Source organism: Culex pipiens, chromosome 1 (genome assembly GCF_016801865.2).
Source record: "Culex pipiens pallens isolate TS chromosome 1, TS_CPP_V2, whole genome shotgun sequence".
In the NCBI taxonomy this organism is placed as follows: Eukaryota; Metazoa; Arthropoda; class Insecta; order Diptera; family Culicidae; genus Culex; species Culex pipiens.
In genome coordinates this window covers 66,783,109-66,799,647 of record NC_068937.1, presented here as the reverse complement: position 1 = coordinate 66,799,647, position 16,539 = coordinate 66,783,109, and the positions used below count along the sequence as shown (strand labels likewise).

At 46.3% G+C, this 16,539-nt stretch overlaps 1 protein-coding gene and 1 long non-coding RNA gene across 2 annotated transcripts in view; one reads left to right on the top strand and one right to left on the bottom strand.

The window, feature by feature from the left end:
- LOC120432044 (uncharacterized) overlaps window positions 1-9,297 on the bottom strand; it is a 382,988-nt gene extending 373,691 nt beyond the window's left edge. The window contains 3 exon segments of the mRNA XM_052706083.1: window positions 7,983-8,514; window positions 8,724-8,847; window positions 8,849-9,297. Coding sequence (XP_052562043.1) covers window positions 8,021-8,514; window positions 8,724-8,847; window positions 8,849-8,881 — 651 coding nt within the window. The 5' untranslated portion in view covers window positions 8,882-9,297 and the 3' untranslated portion in view covers window positions 7,983-8,020.
- Window positions 9,298-10,107: 810 nt separating this feature from the next.
- On the top strand, window positions 10,108-16,528 carry LOC120432043 (uncharacterized). The gene is made up of 4 exons (XR_005608003.2): window positions 10,108-10,742; window positions 10,799-10,891; window positions 15,607-15,820; window positions 15,879-16,528. It is a non-coding gene; the product is annotated as an uncharacterized LOC120432043 (long non-coding RNA).
- Window positions 16,529-16,539: the final 11 nt, after the last annotated feature.

The window sequence follows — 16,539 nt, the reverse complement described above, 5'->3', positions numbered from 1 at the left end:
AAAAAATACAATCATAAACTAAATAATAAGTTTTTAAAATTATCTATGGGTAATTCTCTACCAACTCACACGAAATCGGGAAAAGTTGCCCCGACCCCTCTTCGATTTGCGTGAAACTTTGTCCTAAGGGGTAACTTTTGTCCCTGATCACGAATCCGAGGTCCGTTTTTTGATATCTCGTGACGGAGGGGCGGTACGACCCCTTCCATTTTTGAACATGCGAAAAAAGAGGTGTTTTTCAATAATTTGCAGCCTGAAACGGTGATGAGATAGAAATTTGGTGTCAAAGGGACTTTTATGTAAAATTAGACGCCCGATTTGATGGCGTACTCAGAATTCCGAAAAAACGTATTTTTCATCGAAAAAAACACTAAAAAAGTTTTAAAAATCCTCCCATTTTCCGTTACTCGACTGTAAAAAATTTTGGAACATGTCATTTTATGGGAAATTTAATGTAATTTTCGAATCTACATTGTCCCAGAAGGGTCATTTTTTCATTTAGAACAAAATTTTTCATTTTAAAATTTCGTGTTTTTTCTAACTTTGCAGGGTTATTTTTTAGAGTGTTTTAATGTTCTACAAAGTTGTAGAGCAGACAATTACAAAAATTTTGATATATAGAAATAAGGGGTTTGCTTATAAACATCACAAGTTATCGCGATTTTACGAAAAAAAGTTTTGAAAAAGTTACTTTTTGCGTTTCTCTTTGTTTCGTCGTCCGTGTCTGTCGCGGGTGACCATGAACGGCCATGATCGATGACGACCAACTTTTTCAAAACTTTTTTTCGTAAAATCGCGATAACTCGTGATTTTTATAAGCAAACCCCTTATGTCTATATATCAAAATTTTTGTAATTGTCTGCTCTACAACTTTGTAGAACATTAAAACACTCTAAAAAATAACCCTGCAAAGTTAGAAAAAACACGAAATTTTAAAATGAAAAATTTTGTTCTAAATGAAAAAATGACCCTTCTGGGACAATGTAGATTCGAAAAGTACATTAAATTTCCCATAAAATGACATGTTCCAAAATTTTTTACAGTCGAGTAACGGAAAATGGGAGGATTTTTAAAACTTTTTTAGTGTTTTTTTCGATGAAAAATACGTTTTTTCGGAATTCTGAGTACGCCATCAAATCGGGCGTCTAATTTTACATAAAAGTCCCTTTGACACCAAATTTCTATCTCATCACCGTTTTAGGCTGCAAATTATTGAAAAACACCTCTTTTTTCGCATGTTCAAAAATGGAAGGGGTCGTACCGCCCCTCCGTCACGAGATATCAAAAAACGGACCTCGGATTCGTGATCAGGGACAAAAGTTACCCCTTAGGACAAAGTTTCACGCAAATCGAAGAGGGGTCGGGGCAACTGCTGTGTGAGTTGGCGGAGAATTACCCCTATTTTTATGTTTTACAATTTTGTGATTTCAACTATTTTGGTTTTTTTTATAAATATTATTTATGAACTTTGATATTAACTTTGAAAAATATTTGCAACGGCATTTTGAAAATATTTATTTTTGTCATTGGATACATCAGAACCTCACTGCTACCCACAATAAAACCAAACATAACATGTTTAATTTTTTTAAACCCAACAATTCTAATGAAAGTCAGCTTTAAAATTTTAAAACAAAAAAAAATAAAAATTTTGAAATGCAAAATATTTATAAAACACGTCATGTCTTAATATTTTTAAATTCTTGAATCCTGCATTTTTTTTTAAATTATTTTATTCGTTCCAGCTCTGTACAAACAGTTTCCAGAGTGCTTTTTGCTGGACGTGGACCAGCAAGAGGAAAAGGACAATGAAAATGCGTTGGTGGTGTTGGACTTCTAGCGGAATCTCAAAAGTGCAATTATCAAAACTCAGTCTTCTTCCTGGAGATACTTTCGGCCGAGAACATCCACCGGGTGAAGGCGATCGAGGTGGACAAACTTCCCACGGGGCAGCACTCGAACATTGGAAGGGTAGACAAGCAGAACCTTTCCAAAAGTGGTTGGCCATCGTCGGACCAAAAGGAGTCGGTTTGTATTTCCTTCTTGTGCAACGGCCAATCCCGTCACTAAGCGAAATTAAGAAAAGTATGGCTGCAGTGATAGTGAATATTTCAAAAACAAAGTGCCAGGCCAGTGCAAACTAATACAAATGAATAAAAATAATGAAAAACATAAACAAAGTGAATTTTATTTTGAAAATAAACTCAAAATACCAAAATGACAGCACACGACAAAGGCACGACATCCTAAATAACAAAACCGTGCGACGTCGGTCGAATGTCGTACGACAATGTCGAACAATTTCGATTATCGATCGTACGACAAATACGACATTTTGGTGCAAAAAAGTCTGACATCCGTGCGAAAGTCGCGCGACATTGTCGTGCGACGTCGTACGATTGCACGGACGACAAACGACGGACGTCCGACGGACTTTTCAGTCAGGGCTGCAATGAAGAAATTTGCAGCCGCCACCCGAAGACCGCGTGTTGTGCCGGGAACATCAGCGGCGTCCGTATTCAGCGTGTTCCTTATCAACGGAGTTGAAGTGTGCAACGCATGTAGCATCGTCTTGACCATCTTGGATCCGTGCATAGAAATCTCAACTGGAACCGGATAAGGGTTGCTGGTGGTGGACTTGTCTACCTTGGACGGGGGACTCTGATTCTGCCTCTGAAACTTGCTTCTGTCCACGGCGAGAACGAACGGTTGATTTTGGCACTTGGTCTGCAGCTAAAGCTGAATCAGCTTCCACACCGACCTGCTCCGCCTTTGATTTTAGTGCACGACGCGTTTGTTTGCCAGCTCGTTGGCTGTTTCGGCATCACCGTTCTTCGCATCTCGTCGCAATCGTTTCGCACCAGATACAACGTCAACAGCAGCCGCAGTCGGCTTATCATGACTCGTCCGCAATGGCTTTCTCTATTGTCAACGAGGCTCCAGCGGAAACTTCCGGAAGGTCGCTGGATTCAACAGTGTCATTTTGACCCGCACCTCGACCACGGCTGGTACACTTTTTCACAGCAGTCTTGCTGGGCGATGCGGACTCTCCATCCTCGTGGCTGTCGGCTGAACTTGTGACCTTTTTGGAAGGTTTAGGACCAGCTTCTTCAGCTGGCACCGGTTGTCCCTTTGCACCACGAAGAGACGGCTCTTCATCAGCTGCTTCCGCAGGCGTCCCTTCAGCGCTGCCAGTTTGAACTATCTTTTCTGCAGGCGAGTCATTCTTCCTTCCTCCCGTCGAGATTTTGGCTTGGCAGTTTGAGCAGAATGTCCATCACGCTAGGCATCTTCTCCCGGTTGTACATTCAGTTGACCGATCTGGAATGACGACGACGTTTGATTTTGAAATTTGTCAACAACAAAAAATACTTTCACATTTTAATTATTTTCCCTACCTGGATTGCCTTAGGTTATTCCTGCACCACTTGTCGTCAACGTCGTCTATCACATCGGGGCTTCGTTTCTCCGGAACTTTTCTTTCCAGAACCGGCCACGATCGTTCCAGAGTCGTGTGGTGTTCGTCGGGGGGATCAGTGTGTGATGTCGCGCGCGAGAATCCGCAAGAAAGTGGTGGAAGATTCTGGAATCATTGAAAAAGGCATTCGCGTTGTCGTGTGTATGTTGAATTTCTGCAGTTGAGTCGGTTGCTCGCGTTCCGGACGGGGTAAATTCGTAGTGAAGTTTGCTGTGAATAAATCGTGCGCGAAGAATTCAACGAAGTTTTTAGAATTAATTGAAACAGTTGGGTATATGAACACTATTTGAGGTTTACATGACATCGAATAACACGTAAATCTAAGTTCATTTAGTTTTGGAAGCCCATCCCATAGCATCGTTGCTCGGATGGCACGCCGGCGGTAAGAAGTAAACATTACGCGAGTGAAGAATTGATAAGTCCTTCTTATAGCGTCGTAACTCGGGAGGCATCGATTATGTTTTACTTTCTATTCATATCATCTACTTAGATTGAATCCTGATCTATTTTCGATTGAACGTAAATCGTTAATTATAATTACATTTCGTTTTGAAAGACCTTCCCATAGCATCGTTGCTCGGATGGCACGCCGGCGGTTTGAAGTAAAAAATACGCGAATGATAAGTCCTTCTCATAGCGCCGTAGCTCAGAAGGCAACGATTATGATTCACATTCTGGTCATATCATCTACCAAGATGAATCCTGACCTTCCCTTTCCTTCCCCTACTAACACAATTCCCCCACTTCCCGTGATGCTTGAAGGAGATGCTGTGGATTCAACGGTCTCATGCGGTGTCAACAGTTATAGAGCGACAAACTCTGTGTCTGATGAGTCTGCAACTTCAACTATCGGACTAACATTCCTACCTTTGTTGAACTGCATCTCCTTGGGGGGGCGCCGGTATTGACTAAAAGCAGAGATCTTCAGGGGTTATACAGTGAGGATGATTAGCTCCCACTATTCATCTGTTGGTTCATTGTGTAACTTCTGCTGATCCGTCAATAACGGAGTAGCAGCTCATTGGCAGTCAACCATGCTCATGCTCATGCTCATGCTCAGAACCGGCCACGATCGTTCCATCGGAAGGATGTTCTTTTCGGAACCGGTTTGGTTACTCAGATGTTGGAAAAAAAATGATGACAGAAAAGAAATGACATTTCTAAACGTCAATGGCAGAAGTGCTGCCAAAACTATATTTTTTTGAGGAAATTTCATTTTGACGTTTCCAGTTCCCGAGGAAACGGAGGGGTAAGCCGATTTGGGGCCACTTTTTGGACGCGAGTGGCTTGTCGTGTCGTCGGTCCTGCCGTCATCACCCGCATTTGCTTCTTTAGTAGAAGTGCTGACGTTTCTGGTCCCGCTGTCTCAATCTTCGTAGGGCACCGGAAATCCTGAAGGTGACAAAATATACCTCAAGCTGGATTGGAGCGGTGACAGTTTGTAAATGAAGGAAACAAACAAGTGACAGAAAAGTACACCACGCGACTGCTCTTGTAGTTTTTTTTTTTTTTGCGTGACTTCCCGAAGGTTAATCGCGTTTTTAGTGCAAATTTGGACGATCTGCCCTGCTATATTCGTGTCATTCGGTCGGTTGTGGCGGGCTTGTCTTGAAAGTGATGGAGTTTGCCGGTTTTCTTGGATATTCTGCATTTTTTGAGCGATTTTGTTTGAGGTTGTTTGTGCAATTCAGGCCATATTTTTTTGGGACGCTCGTCGTGCGTGAGAGAAGCGAACATGATGGTGTTTGTGTGGCCGAGGCCCAGCACAGATGTGTTCAACTTGCATGCGAGTTCGGTGTGTGTAGTCGTGCTGAGAGATAGGCTAAGGAAGATTGAGTGTGTTGCAATGGCTTTTAAGCGGCAAACTGTGATGGTGTTGGTCAGTCGATGACTCTAATCATCTGTGGGGTCCGACGGGGACTCTGTTTGTGGTGGTGTACGGAAGAGTCGTAGTGGTATTTGCTGACTTTGCGTGGCGAAGTCGCAACAATGTGTGCGCCAGCAAAAAAAGAGATTTTTTGCCATCATGCCGGGCGGAGGAAGCGTGCTTCCGGGAGCGAGCGGCGTTGACAGACGCTGGAGGAGACGGACAGGGATGTGCGGACAGCGACAGACAGCGTTACACTACGAGCGGTGGGAGAATCGGGTGAGTTCGTTTTGTGTTGGATGGTGGTGTGCGGGATAGGTGGTAGTGTCTGCTTTTAGGTCTCCCACTGAAACGTCAAAAAAAGAGTGTGTTGCCAGATGAAGTGAATGCCTTCAGCTTACAGATATTTCGGATGCTTCGTTACAAACATCTAGTTACAGCAATCGGCAAATTTTCTTTTTTTTTTTTAGGAGGCGATTTTTCTTCTCTGGACTTGTCGCGGTTAAACTGTTGGTATTTAGAATTAATACGCCACACAATCACTGTCCATTTTACGTAGGATATTCAGTATTTATTAGAATTCATGAGTAATATTTAAATTTAAACAATTTGAACGGGAGACCACTCAGAAGTGAGTATTTTGAGTTTAAAGTTGAGATTTCAATTTTGTTAGATTACAGTTTTATCTTTCCACAGCCGGCTGTCTAAGATAAAGCTTTTGAGCATACTAAATTTAAAAAAACTAATCGGGAAATGTCTCATCAGCAGCATCCAATTGCCTGCCTTGAGAATAAATGTTCAATCCATATAAAATAACAACTTTCACTAAACTAAACGGGAACTGTCTCAACAGCAACTTCCGATAGCTTGCCTTGAGAATCATATTTCATCCCTTAATATCATTTATGCCAATGGTCGTATCGCTTGCTTAGGGCGAATCCCAGACCTTTACCTTTCACAAGAACCAACTCCACGCGACACTTACGCAACCTTGTTGTTTAAATTCGATCAAATTTGGTCAAGCGGTCAATTTGATCGAGTTCCACAATAGGGTTGGGAAAAAGAGCCTGCGGTTTCGCTACCTTCTTCTAAGTAAGTCAAGCATCAACATTTCCCGTGCTCCTAATCCTTATTCCTCCCCGGTGAATGGTGGAGATGGGAGCGGCCGGCAATGGATGGCTCTCATGGTGCTGCCTGTCCTGTTCTGGTAGAATTGCTTTTAATTCCCTTTAATCAATTTCTTAGCAACCAGGGCTAGACAATCATCATACAAACATGACGAAATCCAGTCTGCAACCCGCTAAGATCACCATCTCCATGCGAATGCGAATGCGAATGCGAAGGAAACAAACAAGTGACAGTTCTGAACTGTCACTATCCACACTGAGCAAAATTCAATTCCGAATATCGTGCAGATAAATAATATTTACGCTTGTATTTACGATATTTACGAAATATTTACGGAAGTAAATCCAATGCGCTACGGATCAACCATGTGCCCAACCCCGTGACTCCTCCGAGGGGGATGACACTCCCGAGATGAGCTCGCGATTCAACTGCGATGACCTTCGATGAACGCGATCTGCCACGATTGCCAAGAATGAGCGCGATCTGGCACGATTACATCGCGATGTGAGCGCGATTTACAAAAATCGCGTGATGTCAGTTGTCCACTGCTCGAATGAGTTTGACAGCAACCAAATGACAGGTCTTGCTGAAATTCGATTCGAGCAGTGAGAGAGCAAAACAAAATAAACACGTGGGAAAACTGGCTGTTTGCGGACGGATTTTCTACCGGAATACCAGAATTAATCTTAAGGAATTCCGCCGTCACGACGGGTGATCTGAAGATGACTAGTAGGAAGCTTCACGGAAGTCGCTCTGTCTGTTCGTCAGCCCAAGCGATATCTCCTGTCGCCGCCTCAATTTCCGTTGCTGAAGTTGTTGAGAAGGCCGAAAAAGGATCCCTGAACACTACACAGAAAAAAAAGTGTAAATTTACACGGCATTTAAACTATGTTTCTAACGTAAACTTGCGGGATGTAAATCTGAAATTCAATTTAATTGATTGTATCACATTTAAAGAGCCAAGATGTAAAGTGAAATCACACGTAACGCGTGTATTTGATGTAAATGAACTTTTGGTCCACTCAAAATGACAAATTTGAAAACATGAAAGGCATGTAATTTGTCGAGAGATGTAAATTTTTCTCAACGTAAAATCTAAAAGTTGTAAATTTAAATTCCCACTCTTGCTCAGACTGACAGCTGGCAAAACAAACCAGTCAACTGTTTGACGCGCAATGCAGTGGATGTTTTTTTCAATCTCTGTCGATTAATGTAAAATAATTAGGCCTGTTGGTAAACAAACAGTGCATCCTGTTTAAAATTGTGAATGTTTGCAGCTGCATGCATTGTTTGTTGACAATGATCGGATCCAGAATCCTTATTTAAAATAAACATTGCATTCGGAGATGCTGCAACAGGTTCAGATGCGCTCAGGTAAAATGCATTTTTGTTTTCAAAACAAGTTAACTTTCTGGAAAAACATTTGAAAGGGGCGGTACGACATTGCTCTTACGGCCTTTCATTACACGCATTTAAATGGGACGAAAGGCCGTAAGGGAAATCTCGTACCGCCCCTTTCAAATGTTGCTCCAGCTTTTATGAATTACCTATATTGTAGAAATTCCGCGGTACCAAACTATCAATCTAGACAGGGATGATGAATCGCCCACGACGACGACGAAGAATCGGAATTCGGCAGTGGCTTTAAGAAATCCTTTTGATTCGCAGCATCCATAGGTTGGTTCGTCCGAGGGTAGCCGATCCTCCAGCGGTTCCTTGGCACCTCCACCAACTGATGTTGCTGCTCCGGCCAGCTTTCGACAATTGGTCGTCAGCGCGGCAATGTCTACACCATCAATCCGATCAATGGCCTTTTCCGCCTGGAAGAAGATCACCGTCGGAACGGCATCGATCTGTTGCTTGAGCGCCACCTCGGACAGTTCCTCCACCGGAACGTCCACGAACTGAACCGCGGAAAACTGCCTGGCCAGTTCCGTCATCACCGCGAGAATCTGCTTGCACTGTTCCGCCCAGTCAGCGGAAAACAACATCACGGTTAGGGCTGGCGTGCTGATGAGTTTGTTGTACTGGTCGACACTAGAGAGCCTGGAGCTTATTAGAGAACGGACATCTCAAACCAAAAGTACCAATCGAAGCACGAGAACTGTCAAACGGAGGTACCAATCGAGCATAAGACAAAGGATTTTGCTCGATTGGTACCTCCGTTTGACAGTTCTCGTGCTTCGATTGGTACTTTTGGTTTGAGATGTCCGTTCTCTAATAAGCTCCAGGCTCTCTAGTCGACACTGGTCACGATCGTGTTGGCCATGCTACTGCTTGTGGAACCTAGCAGGCGGAGCGGAGCGGAGAAAAGGGAGGAGCTGCCCGGCCGGATAATCTCTGGGGTTGTTTCGGGAGGAAAAACAAGCTGTGCGCCAGCGACGAGAGTTTTCCAGACGAAATCGCATCGCAAAGAAGTGGCACACACGAGGGTAAGCACTAAGATTAGGAGATTTCGGTTCTTGTCCATAACATTTGATGGGAAGAATCGTCTAAAACAAATATTCACCGGAGAAGCGACAAAGAAAAACAACTTTTCGGAACAGTCCGCGGACTTTTTTTTGCGATAGTGGGTGACAGCCACAAGTCAGGGCCACAATTTTCACCACTTGGAATATTCAGCTATGGTTACCATGGCACTTTTAGTTTTCACCACTGGGTTTGGGACATTCATAACGTACGTTTTAACATTTTTTTTCAATAAAAATGTTTAGTAATAGTAATAGTAATTTTATTTGGCAACGATATCCTGTTAGTTAGACTTTTTATCAGGGCACAACACGAATTTATGAGGAAATTTGTATTGTCTTGCTTTCTTTTTCAAAAGGCCCTATGTACACAGGTATTCTAGATATCCAGAGCAACATTTGAAAGGGGCGGTACGACATTGCTCTTACGGCCTTTCATTACACGCGTTTAAATGGGACGAAAGGCCGTAAGAGCAATGTCGTACCGCCCCTTTCAAATGTTGCTCCAGATATCTAGAGTTTTTTTTAATAAGTCCTATAAACATATCCAGAGTTTGTTTTGAAAAGGTCCTATAAGCTAATGTCTTTCTTATGTTTATAGGACCTAATCAAAAAAATGTCGAGATATGAAAGACAATAGCTTATAGGACCATTTAAAAAAAAAACTATAGATATGAAGTTGGAACATTACCCAGTCAACTCAATTTAAATTCCGTGTACGTACCGGTTGTTGCGTTTGAAACAGAATGCGTTAACGATTCGAATTGAATTCCGTTTCAGAATTCTGAAATGGAATTCGATTCGATTCGAATCGTTTTCGTATTCTGTTTCAAATGCTACAACCGTTTGAAACGGAATACGTAAACGATTCGAATTGAATTCCGTTTCAGAATTCCGATTGAGTTGACTGGGTCTGACCGAGGTGTGTTTAAAAAACCACTCGACAGTGTTAGCGCAGCTGAACATTCGAAAATCACCACCAAAAAGGATAATAATTACTAAAATTTACATGAACGTCATTAAGCGTGTTTGTTTTGATTTGTTTCTCGCAAAATTCTACTAGTTTTATCTAGAGAGCCTGGAGCTTATTAGAGAACGGACATCTCAAACCAAAAGTACCACGACAACTGTCAAACGGAGGTACCAATCGAGCATAAGACAAAGGATTTTGCTCGATTTTTGACAGTTCTCTTGCTTCGATTGGTACTTTTGGTTTGAGATGTCCGTTCTCTAATAAGCTCCAGGCTCTCTAGTTTTATCGCCTACTACGATCGTGCAGTTTTTATCCGAATGTTTGCGAGACTTCCGCAACAAGCCGTTCCCGACGCGGGCCAAGATGCACGACGGTGTTGTTCTTCGACTGAATGACTTACAACAATCAGTAGGTACTACGAGATGTGCTTCCGGGCGGAGAACATGGTGCTGCCGAAGAACGGTCACGACTTGTTCCACTTTCTGATGACTTCACTGCAGCATGCACATTCAGAGCCAGGGCGCGGAGGAGGTTCCGGCCGATGAAGATCAGGGCAAGTTGAAGCAAGAATTCCAGGATACCAGAAGAAGCCGGAACAGCAGAAGAAAGACCGCTAGGGACTTCTGGACAAGCTGCCGAAGGCGATTTGAAGAATCAGTTCAAGGATCACAACGCTCGCGAGCTCCGTCAGATTTGGGAAGCTCAAACGGCCACGCACGACCAGCTCAGAACGCTGAGCAGCAAGTTGGATAAAATGCACAACTTGGTCAACAAAATGCATGACGGAATGAATCAGGTGAAGCAGGGCGTGGCGAACGTTCAGCAGAGGTTGGTATCGGTTCCTTTTTGTTTTTGGAGTTCAGCTTATTTTATGTTTCCTTAAGGAAGCAACAGCCGCAAGCACAATCCAACGTGCAATGCCAGAGCGGCATCGCAATGATGCACCTGTTGGTGTTAGTCGGGTAAAACATGTATCGGTGAGTAGTAACTTTGATGAAGATTTGTGATCTTGGTCAAGCAACCTATGGTTTGCAGCCTTGTTAGTTAGTTGCTAAGGATTGTTTAAATAAACTTTCATTCTGTTCTAAACCGTAACCCACGCTAGACGTGTTATTTCCACCTCTGCCCCAAGAGGTTATGGGCCCAGAGTGGGTTCCGGAACGCTGAAGAACTCGAAGAATTTACTCGAAGAAGTTTAATTTGCAACCTGAAGAAGTTTTCATGAAGAAGTAGGAAAATCTAGAGAAGATGCCTAACGGAGACGGAAGCGGTGCCGCTGCTGGTGCTCAAGGTGCTGTCCAACCTGAGGCTCGTGGCCAGAACTACGGAGCCGGGGGCCATCCGCCGATCGAGCGGCTGGTCGGACGTGACAACTGGCGGACGTGGAGGTTCGCAGTGCGCACGTACCTGGAGATAGAGGACCTGTGGGACGTGATTGAACCAGCTCAAGGCGCGGCCGTCGACGCGAAGAAGGATCGGATCGCTCGAGGGAAAATTATTTTCTTCCTCGATCCGTCGATTTTCCACCACGCGGAGAACGCGAAGACTGCCAAGGAGTTGTGGACGAAGCTGTGCGGCCTGTACGAGGACACTGGACTAACCCGTCAGTGGGCGCTCCTGCACAAGCTCATCACGACGAACCTGGCGAGCAGTGGGTCCATGGAGGCGTACGTGAACCGGATGACGACTACAGCGAATCAGCTCATCGGAATCGGCTTCCCGCTGGACGAGAAATGGATCGGCATGATGCTGCTGGCGGGACTACCGCTGGACTATCGTCCGATGGTCATGGGGCTCGAGAATTCCGGGATCGCAATAACTGGTGACGCCATCAAAACCAAATTGCTACAGGAGGACGACCTGCCCGTGGAACCAGCCGGAGAACAAGCGTACGTGTCCAAGGGGCGCTACAAGGAGACCAAGCAGACCAAGCCTCAACCGAGTGCTGCTCCAAGCAAATCGAAGGGATCGAAGTGTCATCGCTGCGGCAAAGCTGGCCATTTCGCCAGGGACTGCACAGCCAAGGAACCAGTGCGCAACGACCGCGACGGCAAGAAGAAAGCATTCTGTGCCGTGCTCTCGGTGCTGGATTCGGACGACGCCAACGATTGGTACTTCGACTCCGGAGCTGTGAAGCACTTGACCAAGAACGAGGCGCTGCTGGAGAACCCCCGGACGACGTCTGGAAGCATAATAGCGGCGAACAACCAGGCGATGAAGATCGTTGCTGAGGGAACTGCGACGTTGCAGCCGACGTGCTACGACGACACCATCGAGATCGAGAACGTTGAACTAGTGCCGGAGTTGGCGGTCAATCTACTTTCCGTCGGGAAGATCGTGGATCAAGGCCATACCGTCGTGTTCAACCGAGATGGATGTGAGGTGATCGATGAAGACAACAGTGTCTTCGCGACTGGGAGCAGATCCAACGGGCTGTTCAAGTTGGACCAGATCAAGCCGAGAGCGTTGGCGTGCTCTTCCCGCGAAACCGCTGAGCTGTGGCACAAGCGTTTGGGACACATGTGCATGAAGAACCTGATCAAGTTGAAGAACGGTCTCGTCAACGGAATCAAGTTCGAAGGCAACGAGTGTGGCAGAGGCTGCATTGTCTGTGCAGAAGGTAAGCAGACGCGATTGCCATTCAGCCACGCAGGGACCCGTGCGGCTGGAATTCTGGACCTGGTACACTCCGATATCTGCGGTCCAATGGAAGTGAAGTCGTTGGGTGGCTGTCGCTACTATCTCAGCTTCACCGACGACAAGACACGCAAGATTTTCGTCTATTTTCTGCGAACCAAGTCCAAAGAAGAGGTTCTGCAGTGCTTCAAGGATTTCCACGTGACTGCTGAGCGGCAAACGGGCCGCAAGCTGAAGGTGATTCGGACGGACAACGGCCTGGAGTACACGAATCGGCTGTTCCAGGACTACCTGTCGGGGATGGGGATCCGTCACCAAACCACCGTGGAGTACACCCCTGAGCAGAACGGACTTGGAGAAAGGGTCAACCGGACTGCCGTAGAACGCGCTCGGTGCATGCTGTTCGAAGCTGATCTGCCAAAACCGTTTTGGGCAGAGGCTGTGGCTGCTGCGATCTACTTGATCAACAGGTCGCCGACGAAGGGCATCGAGATGACTCCAGAGGAAGCGTGGTCAGGTCGCAAGCCGGACTTGTCACACGTACGAGTGTTCGGCACGACCGCGATGGCCCACGTACCGAAGCAGAAGCGCCGCAAGTGGGACAAGAAAGCCGTGGAATGCATCCTCACCGGCTACGAAGAGGACACCAAGGCGTACCGCTTGTACGACAAGAAGACGAAATCGATCATCAACAGCCGAGACGTGACGTTCGTTTCGGAAGGAGTGGTCAAACGTGGAGTGACCGCTGAACCGAGGGCTAGTGGACCGGAGCGGACATGTGTGCGGCTGGACTTTTGGGAGTACGTGCCAGCCGATCCCGTTCAAGAGGTTGTTCCACCGGAAGCCGCGGAACCACAAGAGGAGCCTGACGAAGAACCTGAAGATGCATTCGAGTCGGCCGAGAGCAGCGACGACGACGTGTCCTTTGCTGAAGATGACCCGTTGCCCGCGCTCCCGCCACAATCATCTTCAGAACCACCCAAAGAGGGGTTGAGGCTCAGTGGTAGGGAGCGCTTTCTTCCAGGCAAGTATAAAGATTTTAAACTTGGGAACAAAGGCCTACCCGTGACGAAATTTGCAGATAAGACGACGACGATGACCAACGCAGCCGTGAGGCCCGAGGATCCTGCCGCTGCGCCCCCGTCGTGCTCTTATCAAAGATCAGTTGCCGATGACGGTCAACAACGATTGATGCTTTGCGATAGGGGGCGCCTGCCCCAAGGCAAGTATTCTGACAACCCTGATGAATCACCCGATACTGGTATCGACACTCCACAGCCGCTTCTGGATGATCCGTTCACGCACCAACAAGCCCTGGCTCGGGACGACGCTGAACACTGGAAACAGGCCATGAAGGATGAGTACGAAGCCCTCATCTCGAACGGAACGTGGGAGCTGTGCGATCTACCAGAAGGACGTTCGGCGATCAAGTGCAAGTGGGTGTACAAGACCAAGCTGGACGTGAACGGGGACATCGACCGGTACAAAGCGAGGCTGGTCATCAAAGGATACTCGCAGCGAAAGGGGGTAGATTACGAAGAGACCTACGCCCCGGTCGTTCGCTATAGTTCGCTGCGATATCTCTTCGCGCTGGCTGCCCGTCTGGACATGAAGGTCGACCAGATGGACGCAATTACGGCCTTCCTGCAAGGAGAGCTGTCGGAGGAGATCTACATGGAGCAACCCCCTTGCTTCGTGGACGGCAAGAAGCGGTCCAAGGTCTGCCGACTCAAGAAGGCGCTGTACGGGCTCAAGCAATCCAGTCGTGTCTGGAACAAGAAGCTGGATGCTGCCCTGAGGAAATTCGACCTGGTATGCACCGATTACGACCCGTGTGTGTACACCAAGGTGCGCGGCGACAAGATGCTGTTCGTCGCTGTGTACGTGGATGATGTCCTGATCTTCTCGAACTGTGACCGCTGGAAGACGGAGATCAAGGCCCAACTCAGCCGGGAGTTCAAGATGAAGGACATCGGACCTGCGAAGTACGTTCTGGGGATCCGGGTGAGCCGGAGCAAGGACGAGATTGCCCTGGACCAGGAGAAGTACGTGGAAGCGATCCTGAGTCGGTTCCAGATGACGGACTGCAAGCCCGTCAGTACGCCCATGAACGTGAGCGAGAAGTTGACGCGCGACGCGTGCCCGTCGACTGACCAAGAGAAGGAGAGGATGAAGTCCGTGCCGTACCAAGAAGCCGTTGGGTGCTTGATGTACTTGGCCCAGAGCACCAGACCGGACATCTGCTACGCGGTCAACATCCTCAGCCGCTTCAACTCGAACCCAGGTGAGAAGCACTGGTGTGGTGTGAAGCATCTGTTCCGCTACCTGCGCGGGACCTCGAAGGTTCGCCTGACCTACAGGAAAGGAGGAGCTTCGGAGATCGAAGGTTTTTCGGACGCCGACTGGGCTGCTGATCTGGAGGACCGGAAGTCGATCACGGGGTACGTGTTCACCGCCCAAGGTGGAGCCGTGTCCTGGAGCTGCAAGAGGCAACAAACCGTTGCACTCTCGACCTGCGAGGCCGAATACATGGCGTTGTCGGCTGCGGTGCAGGAGGCGCTCTGGTGGCGCCGGTTGCGGGGACGTATCGAGTCGGAGGAGGCGATTACGATCCACTGCGACAACCAAAGTGCGATCGCGGTCGCACGGAACGGTGGCTATCATCCGAGGACGAAGCACATCGACATACGACACCATTTCATCCGGGACGCACTGGAGAAAGGCGAGGTTGTCGTGGACTACGTTCGGAGCGAGGAGCAAACAGCGGATGGTCTAACCAAACCGCTGTGCCGCATGAAGATGGAGATCTGCCGAGATCAACTTGGCCTGCAGCATCCCTAGGTTGAGGAGGAGTGATGAAGATTTGTGATCTTGGTCAAGCAACCTATGGTTTGCAGCCTTGTTAGTTAGTTGCTAAGGATTGTTTAAATAAACTTTCATTCTGTTCTAAACCGTAACCCACGCTAGACGTGTTATTTCCACCTCTGCCCCAAGAAACTTGCTATACTTCTAAACAAAAATATAAGTATACTTATCAAAATTCTCATTTTTTCAGCGGTAGCAGAGACGCCCAGGCGAAGAATTTCTACTAGACACTACGCCAAGGACGACCGCGTCCCGATATTCCAGCTGATTCAAGGAACAAAAACACCCTGGCCGACGAAGACAATTTGCTCTAGTTGGCGGTCGGTTTCGAACCGTGGCACGATTATTAGGCTCCGAACTGCCTTCCCAGTGTAACCCGTAATTTTTTGAGCGCAACAAGACTGGTAAGCTAAATCGTAGAATTAATGGAGGAACATTGTTTTACTCTGCTTTATTTTTCAGATTTGCAGAGGACTTTCAAGCGCTCGCTCATCGCGACAGTTTTCTGCAAGCGTTCCAGGCACGGACCGCCACATCAATCCTAACAGATCTACCTTTGGTTAACCGATGACCTTTGGAATAAACTGTAAGTAGAAGACCTTTTTTATAAACACAGTTAGCTTTCCTATAATATCTTCCACAAAAAGCATTACAGTGAGATACGCTCATATTCAAGTGTTAGTTTGAGTGACCAAAAATGGTTTCATCACTTTTTCAAGCCTCGTTGAATTTAGATTTTGATATGTTGTCTAAAGCTCTGACTTGTATTGTTTTTAGCACTTAGAATGCATGCTTTTGTTTTGTTTGAGCTAAAATCAAATCAATACAAAACCTTAAGCATGTGTTTTGAAAATGCTACGGGCCAATACAAATCGCGATGCTTTTGAAAATTACATCAGATTCTAGATTCAACGGGGTAAAAAAATTTACCGCTTTCTTAAATTTACGTAGATTTCATCGTAAATTTACATGTTTTGAAGTACCTTTTAGTTCGGCTCATTTACGTTGGATGTCATGTAAATTTAAAATGAAACTCATTTAAATTAGCATCATTAATGACGTGCACTTTTGGTACATCATAAATGATGTAAATTTACCGGATTATTTTTTTCTGTGTAGAAGG